We start from the raw sequence: 17,132 nt of genomic DNA on the forward strand, positions 1-17,132 counted from the left end.
GAGTTGCGAAAATTTTTCTCCATTTGAAAATCTTTGCAGGCACCTCTGTAGTACATTACATTCTGCACAGAAATTAGTCATCTTAGATTTAAAAATCTTGTCAATTGCCATGCTTCATTTCTGACTGTATCGCTATTAGGCATAAGAATAATACGAATATGAACATGACGTGATATGTATATTATTCCACGTTTGCTGTTGTCTCCTTCTAGTTTCATAGTTTATTGGGCAGACAGGATTTAAATGAGATAGTAGCAAACACGAAAGAATACATGGCAAAATGTTTATATTTGTATTATTCTTATCGTGAAGAGAATATTGCATGTAATTCATAAAAATTCTTATTAGCAACGATCTCTTGTCACAGGTAGGAAAAAATTCAGAACGTAGAGTTGGCCATATTGACAAACATCCCAATCAGTCTTGCCAGTCGTATTTTCGTAGTATGTTGAAATGCTGCTACATTCGAATATGAACAATACAGAATTTGTATTTACTTCGTTGGATTAATGTACGAAAATGCAGTGGTCGAAACTCGGAGCGGAGAAAAAAAAGCTCGTCTTCCACCTTTTTTTTTTAATTTACTGACGCAAATGTTTTGTCGCCAGTATTTTTCTTTGTGCCTGCAAAGCATGCCTGTGTAGCGCTACATAATTTGACGGCAGAAGTTAGTTGTGGCGGCACTTATCAACATTTTTCAGGACTTCCGCTTACTTTGCACTCGATTCTAAGCCGCAGGCAGGTTTTTGGATTACAAAAACCGGAAAAAAAGTGTGGCTTAGATTTGAGTAAATACGGTATTTAATTGTTTTTATTTATGTGCCCATCACTAACATGCAGCCAATGTCATCATAAGTAATTTAAAATAAGGGTTGACACTTGTCAGAAAAAATAGTGGCTATTTATTGTATTCATCTTTGTATAATAATTGTATGCATAGGGTCTCTCTCCTAAGTCACTATGCACATTTTCTCTGCTGTTTCATGAAAAATTGGCAATTTTGTTTTTTCAGTGTGTAGATGGCATCAGTCCAAACAAATATGGCTCATCACGTTTAATGTAACACTTACTCTCAGCAGAGTGTGTCAGTTTGTTTCCTATTATACATAAAACATGTTTTAAAGAGGAATTGTATATCACCATTTGATAGAGCAATCCCGAATTAGTCTGGTGCAATATTAGTTTTATCAATATGTATTAACAGGAACAGTAAAAAATAAAGAATAACCAATGCTTCAGCAGTGACTCACATACCACCATGAATCAGATAGCATATCTGCTTCGCCCATGCATTAGCGGTATTCAGCTACTGCCAGATTATTAGTTATTGTTCCTGTTTCACCAACCCCATTAATACATTTTGATAAAATGATTATTGGACTAAACTAATTTGGGAGTCTTCTATTGAATATGCACAATTCTGCATCTAAATCCCCACCCATACTCAACAAGTCTGTTACAGAGGGTACTCTCTGTACCATTGTCACTTCCCCACTTTCGTGTTACAGTCCCGAGTAATTTGTGGGAAGAAAGATTGCTGGGAAGCCTCAAAGTGGGCTCATCTATCCCTAATTTTTTCCTCATGGTCTTTCCGCAAGATATATGGAAAAGGAAGCAATATATTTGTTGGCTCTTCCAGGAACGTACTCCTGGAACTTCAACAATAAACCACACAATGATGCAGTGTCTGCCATTGGAGGTGGTTGATCATCCCTGTGATTTTTTTCATGCTTACTAAGAGAACCTGTAACAAGATGTGGTACTCGTCTTCAGATTTTCTCTATTTCCTATATCAGTCCTATCTGGTGCAGGTCCCATACCCATGAGCGATATTCACATATCGGTTGAGTTTTGCAAGCTACTCCCTCGATTGATGGACTGCGTTTCTTGAGGACTTTGAATCTTCTGCCATCTGCCTTACTCGTGACATACATCTGTGTGTTTGTTCCATTTCTAGTAGCTCTTAGATGTTAAAGTAGTTCCAAAATATTTTGCGGAAGCTCCTGGTTCCAGTCATTGTTCTGAAAATGTGTTCTTCCTATGTGTTTGCAATACATTAAATTTGTTTATATTTAAGGTCAGTTGTCGCTCCCTGCACAGAGCATTGACCCTTTACAGGTCTTCCTACATTTGCTACAATTTTCTAATGTCATGACTTGTCTAGATACTACAGCATCATGCGTGTAAAGCCTCGTGGATCTTCAGACATTATCTACTATGCCTTTTATTTGTATTGTGAGAAGTAATGGTCCTATAATGCTCACTTGGGGCACCTCAAAATTCCTTTTATGACTGAAGCTTCCTCTCTGTTCAGAATGATGCTGTTTTCCGTTTGCTAGAAAGTCTTCAGTCCAAACACACATGCAATTTGATATCCCATAGACTCATATTTTGTTCATTAGGCAGCAGTGCAGGGCTGTATAAAATGCCTTACAGAAGTCAAGGAACATGGCATAACATGAGTGTTGTATCTGCTGGATTTAGTGGACTAACAAATTGAGCTGGGTTTCACTTGAGTGTTTTATTCAGAACACATGTTAGTTCCTGGAGAGGAGATTTTTGGGCCTCCATGTGTCATAATATATGAGCAGAAAACTTGTTCGAAAATTCTTCAAGTAACCAACGTTGTAGATATAGGCCTATAACTTTGAGTGTCCTTATGACGACCCTTCTTGAAAAATGGAATAACATGCTTTTTTTCAATCATCGGGAATACTTTGCTTTTCCAGAGGCCTATGATACACTGCTGCTAAAAGAGGGGAAAGTTCTTTCGCATACTCTGTGTAGAATCATACTGGTATCTTTTCAGGTCTGTTGGCCTGCACACTGAGTGATTGCAGTTGCTTTTCTATTCAAGGTCACTTATTTTGATAGCAGCCATTTCGTCATTCATGAGAGGATTTAGAGGCACTACTGTGTGATCTTCCTCTGTTAAGCAAAAAGTTTTGTTTTCTGATCTTTCCTGTTGTCCACAGTTTCAGTGCCATTATGATGTCTGGACAGATTGCTTCAGTCTGTTTTCTGATTTAACATATGGCTAAAATTTCGTAGGATTTTCTGTCAAGTCAGTAGACAGAATTTTACCTTCAAAGTCATTGAACACCTCACACTTTGCTCTCCTTATGCTAATTTTGGCTTTATTTAATTTTCATTTGTGTTTGAGGCTTTGGTTGTGTTTAAAACTGCAGCGACACTCTTTTTCGCTTTTGTAGCAGTTTTCTAACATGGCTGTCAAACCATGGCATTTCTTTTCCATCCCTCACACCTTTGGTTGGCACATATCTGTCATAAAGCATATTTTATGATGTGATTGAACTTTGTCTATTGATATTCAATGCTGTTAGTGCTAGAGATGAAATTTTTGTGCTGATCGCTCAGTTAATCTGAAATGTTTCTTGTTGCTCTAGCTAACTAGAAAGATCTTTCTGCCATTCTTTGATTTATATTTACAGCCATATTCAGTGATGATATGATGGTCTAATGGTCACCGATTCCCTGTTCTACACTAAATGGCTCGAAAAGCTCTCATCCATTTGTCACCAGCAGGTCTAAGATGTTACTTTTATAAATCAGTTCCCTGCTTATCTGCTAAAAATAATTTTCAGATAAAGCACTTAAGCCAATTTTACATGATTCTTTGTCTGTGCTAGCCATCCTAACTATTTAAGTCTCCCTGTCTATAACAGGCAAGTTAAAATGTCCACCCAAAACTATAATGTGACTAGGAAATTCATTCAAAATATTATCAAAGTTACTAGGCAACTTTTCTGCCACTTCTACTGCTGAGATGGGGACCTATAAAAGCATGTAATGACCGTGTTTGTGCCACCTTTAATATTTGTCTTCACCCAAATTATTCTCATTTGGAATCTGAACTAATCTCACTATACTTTATCATATTTTTATGGCTATAACCACACCTCCACCATCAGTGTTCAACCTATCTTTGCATTATACTTTCCAACCAGAATTTATAATTTCATTGCTATTGACAAGCGGTTTCAGCCAGCTTTCTATCCTTAGTACATTGGGCATTGCTACCATTTATAAAAGATTAGTTTTGAGAGCTTTCCATAGATGCTCTGGCAATTAATTAACACTAAATTAATCAAACAATGAAATCTCCAGGATGGAATGTAACAATATTATGAGAAGGAAAGTTGCTATTCATCATATAGTGTAGGTGCGGAGTCACTGATAGGCACAACAAAAAGACTCTCACAATTAAAGCACTTTTGGCCATTGGCCTTTGTCAACAATACACACACTCACATTCTCTCTCTCTCTCTCTCTCTCTCTCTCTCTCTCTCTCTCTCTCTCTCTCACACACACACGCACGCACACACGCACGCACACACACACACACACACACACACACACACACACACACACACACACACACACACTGCAGTCTCGGGCAACTGGCAGTGTGGTTTCAGTTGCCTGAGACTGCAGCTGTGTGTGCGCGCGTGCACAAAGAATCGTCTGAGTCTATATTTTATACTTCCACTGTGCATGTGCAGGTGCGGGTGCGTGCAGGTGCGGGTGCACGTGTATTGTGACAGTCTCGTTGTTGTGCCTATCTGCGACTCAGTAATACTATATTACCATTTTCATTCTCCAATCTACTTTGACAAATGCTACTCTGTCTGAATTTGGAAGTCATCTTACAGGGCCTATTCATGTACTCCAGTACCCCAATAGCTGCTTATGCCTGACCGAGAAGGGGAACTCTAAATTCCTCCAGCTACTAGCGGAGGTTGAGGAATTTGTATCTGATAGTCAAAGAATCGTCTGAGTCTATATTTTATACTTCCACTCTGCTCCAAACCAGATGACCACAATAGGTTCTGGGAATGATTCTGCAAAACAATAGCTCTGTGTCCATCCTGTGGTTGTTGCTAGCTGTTCACCAAATCAGCAAGCAGCGTGTAGGAATTGGGAATGGCCTCTGAACCCAGGCAGCAGACCTCGTGCGTCATTTGTGCCTAGATGAGCCACAGTTTGCAGCCAAGTGCACCAAATGTGCCTAGTCACTGCTAGCACATCATCCTTCATATCTTGATTGAGACCCCTCGGCAGGCAAACAGTGGGCGTTGGCCTTCATTTCCGACCCGCATACTATTTTCGTGAGGGGCTGCACCTCCCGCCTAACATTGGAGCTCTCACTTACAAGCAATTCCACCCTCATCACTTATCTGGACTTCTCGGGGAGATCAGCCACAGTCCCAACAGGTGAGGCAGTTCATGCTGGATCCAGCATAGTTTCAGCAGCAGCTGTACATCAAACCTGATTTTAAGATGTACGGGGACAGCCATGCAGCCGATTCACACTTTCACACTCAGCCTAGAGATTCATGACCCTGTCACTGTTTGCCAGTCACCATCACGTGTCATTTCACATGTGGATTGGAACATGCAGCAGCATCAGGGGTCCCAGGTGACACTACAGGCTACAGAGGTGCCAAAGCATTGGTATTGAATGCCACAACATTGCTGCAGCCCAGAGCAGAAATGTGAAGCCTATCAACCATGGCAAACACAGCCTCTGGCTGTTCAGACAGTGGCCAATTTCCCGAATATCTGCACATATCTGGTGCTGTTTCTATCAATCATTAATCAGGTAATGTCTGAACCATAGACAACATTACCCCACCCAGGAAATTGAACTCACTCAATGCAAAAAACTGAAAATTATGCAAACTTGTTCACCAAAAATATATAACACAACTAAAAAACACTTAAATAACTAGCTACTGTTCACTTCTGATCAGAAACATGAGGGATGCTGATAAATTTTTGATTTTATAAAAAAATGCTGTTTTGGATTTGAAGAAGTTTATTTATTCAGCATAGTCCCCCTTGAGCTCAAAAAATTTAGGCATCTTTGTTCCAGATTCTTTAATCTACCTATAAAAAAAATTGAAAAAAGAAATTGATGCTGGTGCAAACCACTCATCAGCAGCTTTTCAGGCTTCCTCAATGTTCAGAAATAATCTGCCTCTGATGTTTCTTGAGGTTTGGGAAACATCATAGTCTGAGGGGGCCAAATCAAGTGAGTGGGGTGGATGTTTTAGGATTTAAAAGTGAGCATCTGCCAGTTATTTGTGCGTGATGGCCACCTTGTGAGGAGCAGCATTGTCTTGCAGAAACAAGATTCATTTTTTCAGCTTTCTTCAATATTTGTGAAGCCCAGTTGTTGTTGCTTCAGTTTATCAAGAAGTTGAAGGTTGTTAATCCACCATGGTGTTGCCTTTATTTGCTAACTGGAGTACCGTATTTACTCGAATCTAAGCCACACCTGAAAAATGAGACTCGAAATTCAAGGAGAGAGAAAAGTTTTAGGCCGCTCCTCCAAATCGAAACAAAGTTGGGCTATTGTAATATGAGACACAATTTAGGTCGAATGAATGACGATACAGCTACAGTAGTTAGGTTAGAGTCGTAAGCTTTACCAGGGAGCCATTGCTATGTGTCAGGCACTCCGTTCATATTTATACAGGTACCCTTCCTTTTTCACGTGCTTCGTCTGGTTTGAATTGATTGCTTATTTTTCTTTGATCTGTTAAGTGTCGTTCTCTTTGTTATAGGTGTTTACGTCGCTCTAAGCTGAAAATGCATTACTATAGTGTGTCGCGCATTGTTTGTCGCATTTTGATAATGAGTGTTTGCGACCTGTCACCGCTTGCGGCATGGCTTGCTTTTGTGCACGCTACTGCGACTTAAAAAAAAAAAAAGAGAGAGAGAGAGAGAGAGAGAGAGAGAGAGAGAGAGAGAGAGAGAGAGAGTGGAATTGTCTCATTAGTGAAACAATGGCAAGAGACTGCTATTTGTTGTTACTTACACTGTTGCTTTCTTTGATAATGATCAACAAGAACCAAATAATAGACTGCCTATGATAGATGATGTTCTGAATGAGAGATACAATGCTCCTTTCAGCGAGAGGGAATTCCTCGCTGCCCTCGCCGATTGCCCTGATACAGTGCCAGGACCGGACTGCATCCACGCGCAGATGCTGAAGCATCCCTCCGGGGACTGCCAGAGACACATCCTCAACATCTTTAACCGCATTTGGAGCGAGGGCGTGTTCCCGTCGCAATGGCGAGAGGGTGTTATCGTTCCCATCTTGAAGCCCGGTGCGGACCCTCTGGCGGTGGACGGCTATCGTCCCATTACACTCACCAACGTTTTGTGCAAATTGCTCAAACGTATGGTGGGGCGGCGTTTGTGTTGGGTCCTTGAGTCGCGCGGTCTCCTCGCTCCATCCCAGGGTGGCTTTCGTCAGGGCCGGTCTGCTGCAGACAATTTGGTGCGGCTGGAATATGCTATCCGTATGGCCTTTTCCCGCCGTCAGCATCTCGTTGCTGTATTTTTTGATCTGCGGAAGGCATATGACACAACATGGAGGCATCACATCCTTGCTACGTTGCGCGAGTGTGGTCAGCTCCCAGCTTTTCTTCAAAACTTTTTATTGCGCCGCTCTTTCCGGGTGCAAGTCGGTGCCGCCTCTAGTTCTATATATACAGGAAAATGGGGTCCCGCAGGGCTCGGTGTTGAGCGTTTCCTTATTTCTAGTGGCCATTAATGGTCTGGCTGCAGCCGTGGGGTCGTCGGTGTCTCCTTTGTATGCCGACGACTTCTGCATCTCATTCAGCTCAACGACTTCAGGAGTCGCCGAACGCAGGCTGCAAGCAGCCATTCGCAAGGCGGCATCATGGGCTCTGACTCATGGATTTCAGTTCTCTGCGGCCAAGACTCGAGTTATGCACTTCTGCAGGCATCGGACGGTCCACCCTCATCCGGAACTTTACCTCGACGGTCACCTACTTGAAGTGGTGGACACTAGCCGCTTCTTAGGACTCGTCTTTGATGCCCGGCTCACATGGGTTCCTCATATTACTCAGCTGAAGCAAAAGTGCTGGCGGCACTTCAATGCCCTCCGCTGCCTGAGCCATGCGTCTTGGGGTGCAGATCGCAGCACGCTGTTGTGATTATACAGAGCCCTTGTGCAGTCCAGGCTTGATTATGGGAGCCTGGCCTATGGGTCTGCATCGCCCTCAGTGTTGACATTGTTGGACCCCATACACCACTGTGGGGTTCGGCTTGCAACTGGCGCTTTCCGTACGAGCCCCGTGGATAGTCTGCTGGTGGAGGCCGGGGTTCCCCCGCTGCGGATTCGCCGCCACCGACTGCTCGCCGACTATGCTGTCCACGTGCATTGCTCACCGGGCCTTCCCAATCATCGCCTGCTTTTCCCTGCCAGGGTTCTCCCTCTGCCCGACCGGCGACCTAGGTCTGGGCTTTCCATTGCTGTCCGCGTCCAGTCCCTGCTGTCTGAACTGGGGTCGTTCCCTCTTCTGCCGCCCTTCCGGGCCTGTGCACCCACGCCTCCCTGGTGTATGACCCGTCCGTCTGTCCGCCTGGACTTGGCACAGGAACCCAAGGACTCGGTTCCGCATGTGGCCCTCCGTCACCGTTTTCTTGTGCTCGTCGCCTCATTTTCAGGCTGTGAGCCTGTCTACACTGATGGTTCCCTGGTGGATGGTCGTCCTGCCTACGCTTTTGCTCACGCTGCCCATGTTGAACAGCGCTCCTTGCCGACTGGCTGCAGTATTTTTACTGCAGAGCTGGTGGCCATATTGCGCGCTCTTGAGCATATGCGTTCCTGCTCAGCTACGTCCATCGTCATCTGCAGTGACTCCCTGAGCAGCCTCCAGGCTATCGACCACTGCTATACCTCTTCTCCTCTGGTATCCTTTATTCAGGAGTTTGTTTTTGACATTACCCGCTCTGGTCTTTCGGTGGTCTTTGTTTGGACACCAGGTCACGTTGGCATCCCAGGGAATGAACGTGTCGACAGGCTGGCCAAAGGGGCGGTCGACGCCCCCACTTTGGCGATCGGCCTCCCGGCTCGTGATTTGCAGCTGGCGTTGCGCCGTAAGGTGCTTCAGATTTGGCGTGACGAGTGGCGTAGCCTGACTTCTCCGAATAAACTGCGGGCTGTTAAGGAGACGACCGATGTGTGGCAGTCCTCTCTGCGAGCTTCTCGCAGGGACTCTGTTATCCTGTGTCGGCTCCGTATCGGCCATACCTACCTGACGCATGGACATCTTTTGCGTCAGGAGGATCCCCCCCTGTGTTGGTGTGGGTCCCGGTTGACAGTCGCCCATATTTTGTTGGAGTGTCCCCGCCTGCGCACCCTCCGGCAGACTTTTAATCTCCCGGGCACGTTGCCTTTGGTTTTATGCGACGATGCCTCCATGGCTGACGACGTTTTAAATTTTATCCATGGTAGTCCTTTTTATGGTTCCATTTAGGGGGGACCAGTCCCTTTCCCTTTCTGTGTATCTTGTCCTCGAGTGTCTCATTGGTTGCAGATTTTAATGTGTGTATTCGGATGGTTGACTCTTTCCCAATTTTTGTTCCCATGGTCAGTCAACCAGTCTCCGACCCTCTTCTTTTCTTCCGTTTCTGTCTGTCCGGTGTTCGTCTGTACTCTTCTTGTCTCTAGTGTTCGCTTCCACATTGGTGTTTTTTCAGTGACTGGGGGGAGGGGCGTCTCCTCCCCCCTTGGGGTTTTACCTGTTCCGTAAATTTTGTTTCGCCGGTTTTTTGGAATGGGGGACTGATGACCTTAGCTGTTTAGTCCCCCTTAAACATCCCAACAACAACAACAACAACTGAATGAGAGTTTAGTGAAAATTGTTCTCCGTTTGAAAATCTTTAGTACATTACATTCTGCACAGAAATTAGTCATCTTAGACTTAAAAATCTAATCAATTGCCATGCTTCATTTCTGACTGTATCACAGTTAGGCACAAGAATAATACGAATATAAACATGACATGATATGTATATTCTTCTGCATTTGCCGTTATCTTACTCTAGTTTTGTAGTTAATTACGCAGACAGGATTTAAATGAGATAGCAGCAAACATGAAAGAATACATGGTAAAATGTTTATATTCGTATTATTCTTATGATGAAGAGAATACTGCATGTGATTCACAGTTCATAAACATTCCTACTAGCAACGATCTCTTGTCACAGGTAGTCGAAAATTCAGAACGTAGAGTTGGCCATATTGACAAACATCCCAAACAGTCTTACCATTCGGATTTTCATAGTACATTGAAATGCTGCTACATTCTATGATAAACAATACGGACTTTGTATTTACTTCCTTGGATAATGTATGAAAATGCAGTGGTCGAAACTCGGAGCGGAGAAAAAAGCTTGTTTTCCATCTTTTTTTATTTTATTTACTGACGCAGAGGTTTTGGGGCCAGTATTTATCTTTGTGCCTGCAAAGCATACCTGTGTAAGCGATACATATATTTAACAGCAGAAGTTAGTTGTAGCGACACCTCCCAACATTTTTCAGAACTTCTGCTTACTTTGCACTTGATTCTAAGGTGCAGGCGGTTTTTAGGTTTACAAAAACCGGAAAAAAGTGTGGCTTAGATTCGAGTAAATATGGTAATTTACTGTTTTTAAGTCACAGCAGTTGTCTGTTGTTCTTGTAGCTAATATCATGAATTTAAAAGGTCCACAATATAATTCATCTAGTTTGAATTCTTAGTAATATATTCCCTCATAAAGTTATTGCTTTCTCTCATATTTGCTATTGATCTGGTAAGCCTATTCAATGGAATTATATATCGTTACCCTATGGTATTGATTCATCAGATTTGCTGTTTTTTCTGGAGGCAGAGAGCATTTTATTTATTTTACTTATTTGGTAATTACACAATTAAAAACCACGTGTCCTGACAAAAGAACTTGATTGTCATTTCAGGTGCGGCACCACCATACCGTTCACTGACTTCTGAAGAACAAACAGATGGCTTTGTTAATGCCAGCATCCAAAATGAAAATCAAGCTGGCCTGATATCTTAATATATAATTGTTGTTACTATATGACTGTTGACTGTGATATATTTTGTAAATGGTACTGACTCATAATCTTAGTCACTTATAATTTGTTGTTGTGTGTGAAGTTTTATTGTACCTACTGTTTCATCAAGTATGTGTGCAATGATTGCTTTAGCAAATGTTGTATTTATTTATTTGTTGTTTAATGAGTGTAGTTTTAAAATGTTTTGCACAGACACTACATGGAAGATAACTGGCAGGAGACTTTCAAAACCATATTTCAAAAGTTTTGTGATGTTGCTTCCTAGACAATGCATTTTTAAAAAAGATTACAAGTAGTACCGTTTTATTTAATTAATTTATTTATTTTTAATACTGCTTGCTCTATTGCTAAAGAATTTCATTCTATAGTTTCATCTCCAGGTAGAAACTGGATTAGTGTATTAACAAGATGATTTATTGCTAACACTGCACAACTTTAATAGGGAGTTTCTGTGAACAGATTTTATTCGTAGCATGTGTGTTTGACTTTCAAGAATTCCCATATGTAACCATAATAAGAGGTATTTGTATTTCCCACTCCATTTATGGTTGACAACCTGAAACTCTGTTTTGGCAAACGGCTAGTAGTTACCTGATCTTTGTACTATGTACATAATTTGATAATGCTACAAAACACTTTGTAAAACTTCTTGTTAAATGTAATACAAATGGGAAATTTTATATTGGACTAAGTTTCAAATATGCACAATTGTTGCAAACGGTTTAGATAACCACTTTTGATATTATGATATTAGTTTACACTACATTGGAGAACATTTTTGTAATCCAACTGAATGTGGCCTTTTATGCTATGGTTAATACTTTTATTTCAGTTATCAATTTCCAAAAAAATGAAAGACGCTGACAATATGCCATACAGTACTCTTAAAGGCCAATGTAACCAGATCCAATTCCATATTAGCTTTCTTGTATCTTCTGCAAAATTACTTCAGGTTTTACTCTTACACTTATTCTCTCTCCTTTCATTTCCTCTGTACTGGGGGTGTCTTGTAGGAAAGGCATATTGTAGCTAGTCAGCAACAGGAGTAGACGTTCAAAGTAACATAATTGAAACGATTTCCAAAACATACTTTTTTATTTGTTATTTATGTGAACTTGAAAGCTGGAGGTATAGGTTTATGGGTAATTAAAGCCATTTATAAGAACCATTCATTAACTAGACATCTTGTGTGAATATTTTATGAGCAAATTGGCACCATTTTCTGAATTTGAGTGCAGACACATTTCGTTGGTAGACATGATCTTCGAGATAGTTCACTCTTAGATTCCATTCATATACCATAAGAAACTAATAGTTGACAATTGTAATTGATTTTCATGTTGACCTCTGAATTCTTTAACAGCATGTTTGAGAAAGGTGTCATAGTTTTAGTGTTCAAATCATTGAATTAAGTGCACTTGAGTCTTCATATAAGTTATTTGTTTCTTTTTTAATATTAACCCATTACGCTGTCCACAAACTTAAGATTGCATTACGTTATCACCTTTTGTATCTTATATTCCTCTTCAAATTTTCACTTACAAAGTCTGCACTTGCCAAATTTCATTTCACTGAGGCCTCTTGTATGTGTTTGTACTTAGTACACAGAAAATTTAAAATATTTACATAAAATTTATGCTCACACATTTGCGTTGCAGATCAGTGTCTCACCATATCATGCAGTGGTATTGTAGCAGCATGCAGCATGGCAAATGTCTGGTGATATTTAGAGAGTGAATTTTACACTGTGGCAGTATTTAAATATTCATTCTACCCTACAGGTAGCAGACTGGAATTGATGTTGTACCCATCGGTTACATGTAGCCACAGCATCATTGACTGTAGGTCCTTCCAGGCAGTTGCTGGTGTGGTTTCTTGTTTTTATCAGCAAGTACTCTTTCTTTGCAGAGCTGTTGCCAAGCTTCTATGTCTCAATAGATTCTCCGTATATAAGGTTTGATAGCTCTTGATGGCATATCTTATGTGTGCCATCAATTTTTTATTTTTATTTATTTATTTATTTTAATGATATGTCACGCTGAATCACAGCCACCAGTGCCGATTATTTCAGCGAACCTGTCATTGAATTGTAATTTTCCACAGTTCTGTGGTATTCCTCAAACTCCCTACGCTGTGAGTAGTTCTATCTTTTTGTCGGTTTGTGTACCATCTTTATGCTACGCTTGCATTGGAATTCCTGATATTTCCTCTTGTGGTGTATCTCAGGCTTGGTCTTAGTGATGCTCCTGGCACTCGTGGTGTTAACTGCATTCCTCTTTGTGTCTGAAGTGCTGTGGCTCACATACTCATCTCATATGGACTTAGAGTAGTGATGATACTTTTCTGCAAAATGTCATAAAATAGTATCCCACAGGACAATGCAAGGAGAGCACTTAAAGTCTGCACAAGTACAACCATGAAAGCCTTATTATCACATCAGTGGCAGTGCACTTCTTAATTTTTGTCACCTAATTTCTGTACAGGAATACATCTTGCATAGTGAATGTCAAAAAATTGTTCTGAATGTGTCTTCAATTGAAAATTTTTGTTCAGCCATGTTGTGTTGCATAGCTATGTCATTAGGCTTTATAATTCTTTTCTCAGAAATCTGATCAAATTTAAACATAGAAAGTGAAATTAAGGTGTGTGTGTGTGTGTGTGTGTGTGTGTGTGTGTGTGTGTGTGTGTGTGTGTGTGTGTGTGTGTGTTCTTATAAAACTGAAACAGCATGTTTTATGAGTAGCATTGATACACTGATGTGCAGGGTTAAATTAAAGAAAGATGCTTAATGTGTAGCCATTTGGGAAACAAATATTAACAATATTGTGTTAAAAGACCCAGGGTAGACAACTGATTTATGCTGGCATAAAAATGTTCCAAACATCAGATTTGAATCGCCTTGCTCACTAAGTGTACAGGCTAAAAGAATTACCATAAACACTACGGAACAGGAGAAACATAAAAATTCTATTAGCAATGTTCTGTTTTATAAGAGTAATTGTATAATATTATTGAATCATAGTTAAATGTTTTCCTCTGACACAATTTCAAGAGTCCATAAAGCTTGATATGGCCAAGTGTTGTTTTTAAAAAAGCTAGAAAAATCGTAGTTGGCATCTGTATTGAAAAGACTTACAGGTTAAGCCTCCATTACTGCGTAGAATTGAGTTTTGCCACCACCCCCACCACCACCACTCAGGTTATTAAGATCTATTGTTAGGTGCCTTTGTATATAAACAAACTTGAGTAGTTATCCCCACCTACAGAATATTTTTCCTTAAATAGTTTTATTGGTGCTAAATGTGTAAAACTAATCAAGTCAGAACCTGAAGGAAAATGTTCAAATCTAAATTGCTGATTTTTTTTGTGCTAAATTTTGAATAATATATAGTAGTTCAAGAATTTTTTTGCTTTGACATGTCTTGAAACTTAACTCTCTGTGTCGATGTAGTGAAGGTTTTCCTTATGTTTAATTATTATGGAAGCTCCTCAGTGAGTTTATTATAGAAACATTGTATATTACAGTATCAGTCAGACCACGTAGTTGCAGCTCACGGAATGTAGAACAAAAACAACCTGAAAAATTAGAATTGCCTATGAGCTTGCAAGTGCTATTTGATATGTCCTCTCTGTAATTGTGGGCCGTAGTTCAAACGTGTTCATAAATAGGGCCAAGAGAAATGCTGCTTTACTTAAAGCTTTCATATAATTGTATATGTGACGACAAATTCTTATTTGATATTTCCGTCCAATAAGGTATTTTCTCCTGTAAAATCCTCTACTTTTTATAACTTATTGCTGTCACACTTTATCACAAATTTGTGATAATTTTGACTTGGGAAAAGTAATGTTTCAAAGGAATATTTTTTTAACTTTTTCAGTTGAATGTGAAACTCCTATTACATGTAAGAGTGAATAATCTGAATACCACTCTGCACTTTTAAGTTGCATGGTTTCAGCTGTGTTTGTCTTAAATTATTATGACATAGACTTCCTGAATACTCGTTATGTTAATTATTTGTACCTCAAATATAATGACACTTATGTGAAAGTACGTCATTACAATGCTGAATGTGGGTTACCCAATCTCTACATTTGTGTTTTGTCCTCCATTGAAGGTTATAATGTTGTGTCTCACTAAATGAATTAATCTCTCTTAGCACCAAATGTAACCGGCATTTCCTGTATGATAATTCTTGTTAGTCTTCTAATAACAGCTCAGATCCTGACCAGTTTCTTCCTAACCACATTCATGGTTTGAAGATTTTGTACTTAATATTTTAATGCCAACATTGATATGGGTAGCACTTGTGAAATGTATTCTGTATTAATCAAATTAAGAAATTGAATCTGCTGAAGATAAATGTTCCTACCCCTTGAATCTCCTATAAGTCACAGTTATTGATTTTCTCTGATTATTTATTTATGTTTTGCAGTCAGCTTTGATGAGATAAAGGCTATATATTCACATGCATTTTATTTTTGTTTTTGAGTTGGCTTTAGTTTCAGGTTCAGGTATTGTCCTGTGACAATTATCCCTTCCAGAAATATAATATTAGCCTTTAAGACAAAATTCTGTTGCCCTGTTTTTGCCATTGATTCCTACAGATATCAATGAATAACATTGTGTACCTGAAAAATGTGTATTTTTCAGCTCTTGCTGCTGGCTCTTTCAGCATAAACACTTGAATATGTTGCAAATACTCACTCATAAATTATTTGTAGAATTGTTACTTTAAGTTGTCCTGTCAGAAGTGTAAGCACTTAGTTTTGTATTACTATGTAATCAGAAGGTTTTTTGAAAACTGCTTTTTGTGTATCCTTTACTTATTAAAATTGCAAGACCAAGACATTGTTTTCATAGCTTGTTGTTCTTATTTATGGATCACAAATCTTCATTGTCTCTTATATAATTTTAAAAGCACTATTGTGAATGTCGTCGTGGTACTATGTTTGAGTCGATATGGAAGAATTAGTGTGTTCTAAGGTGACACATTTTTTAAAGAGCACAAAGAGAGATATTTAATTAGCACAATGTGATAAATTATATTTTATAACCTGCAGAAGTTTATTTATGTGAACCATTTATATTTATTCAGCACAGTATTTTATGAAAATAAAATTTAAAATCGTTTCTTTAAATATTTGTAATTTTTATCAGTTTTTGTATGTTGTACTCCCATGAGAATGAATGAGAAATATTGTATGTCAGCTGAGGGCATCAAAAGTTGTACTGCATGTACAAGAAGCAACACTGAAACTTTGTTATAAAGAGCAGACTGAAAAGTTCTCCCCTTTATCATCTTACTCTCATGTCCATAGAAGCTAAGTTTTAAGCAGTTCAACCCATACTGCATTTCATCAACTTACATACTGTTTTTATGTCAGTGTAATCTAATAGCAAGTGAAGTGGAACGGTGATAAAGCACACTGGACTTGCATTTGTGAGGAAGATCATTGAAATCTTGTTTGCCCACTTGTGGTTTAGGTAAATTAAAGCAAATGCCAGAATGGTTCCTCGTAAAGGACATGGGAGATTTCCTTCAACTTACAAGGCCTGTTTTTTAAGTGAGGTCCATTCGAACATAAGTACATAATGAAAGGTTATTTCAAAAAAAGTAAATTGATTTTTAGAAAGTACATACTTCACTCTATTTTTTGACATAGTTGCCAAGTTTGTTGAAACACGCTAAATACCTCTCAACCGATTTTAAAATACCCTCTTCATAAAAACTAGCCACCTGCTCTGATAAGCAAGAGTTCACTGCCGTTTTCACGTCATCGTCATCATCATTGTAACGGTTGCCACTGAGGTGTTGTTTGAGGTGGAGGAATAGATGGTAATTGCCCAGCACAAGATCAGGACTGTAGGGTGGGTGGTGTAAAACTTCCCAGCCAAAACTGTCCAATAAATTGTGGGTGTGACCTGCGTGTGAGGTCTTGCATGGAGAAGGACAATTCCCATTGTCAGCATCCCACGTCTTTTGTTTTGAACTGCTCTGCGTAGCTTTCTCAGGGTTTGGCAGTATGCTTCTGCATTGATAGTGGTTCCTCGTTGCAGGAAGTTGACCAACAAAAAACCATGCCTATCCCAAAACACCAACGCCATGATTTTGCGCTAGGACAGTGTGTTTGGCCTTCGCCTTTACAGGCGATTGTGTGTGTCTCCATTCCATGCTCTGTTGCTTCAATTCAGTCATGATATGCGAAATCC

At 39.9% G+C, this 17,132-nt stretch overlaps 1 protein-coding gene across 5 annotated transcripts in view; it reads left to right on the top strand.

Moving 5' to 3' along the window:
• The window catches only part of LOC126266728 (major facilitator superfamily domain-containing protein 12-like), a 73,069-nt gene extending 57,009 nt beyond the window's left edge, over window positions 1-16,060 (top strand). For all 5 annotated transcript variants that reach the window (XM_049971212.1, XM_049971211.1, XM_049971206.1 and 2 more), the window contains exon 11: window positions 10,799-16,060. In XM_049971212.1, the coding sequence (XP_049827169.1) occupies window positions 10,799-10,899 (101 nt within the window). In that variant the 3' untranslated portion in view covers window positions 10,900-16,060. The remainder of the gene's footprint in view (window positions 1-10,798) is intronic.
• Window positions 16,061-17,132: the final 1,072 nt, after the last annotated feature.

The sequence above is a fragment of the Schistocerca gregaria genome, chromosome 4 (assembly GCF_023897955.1).
Source record: "Schistocerca gregaria isolate iqSchGreg1 chromosome 4, iqSchGreg1.2, whole genome shotgun sequence".
Lineage (NCBI taxonomy): Eukaryota > Metazoa > Arthropoda > Insecta > Orthoptera > Acrididae > Schistocerca > Schistocerca gregaria.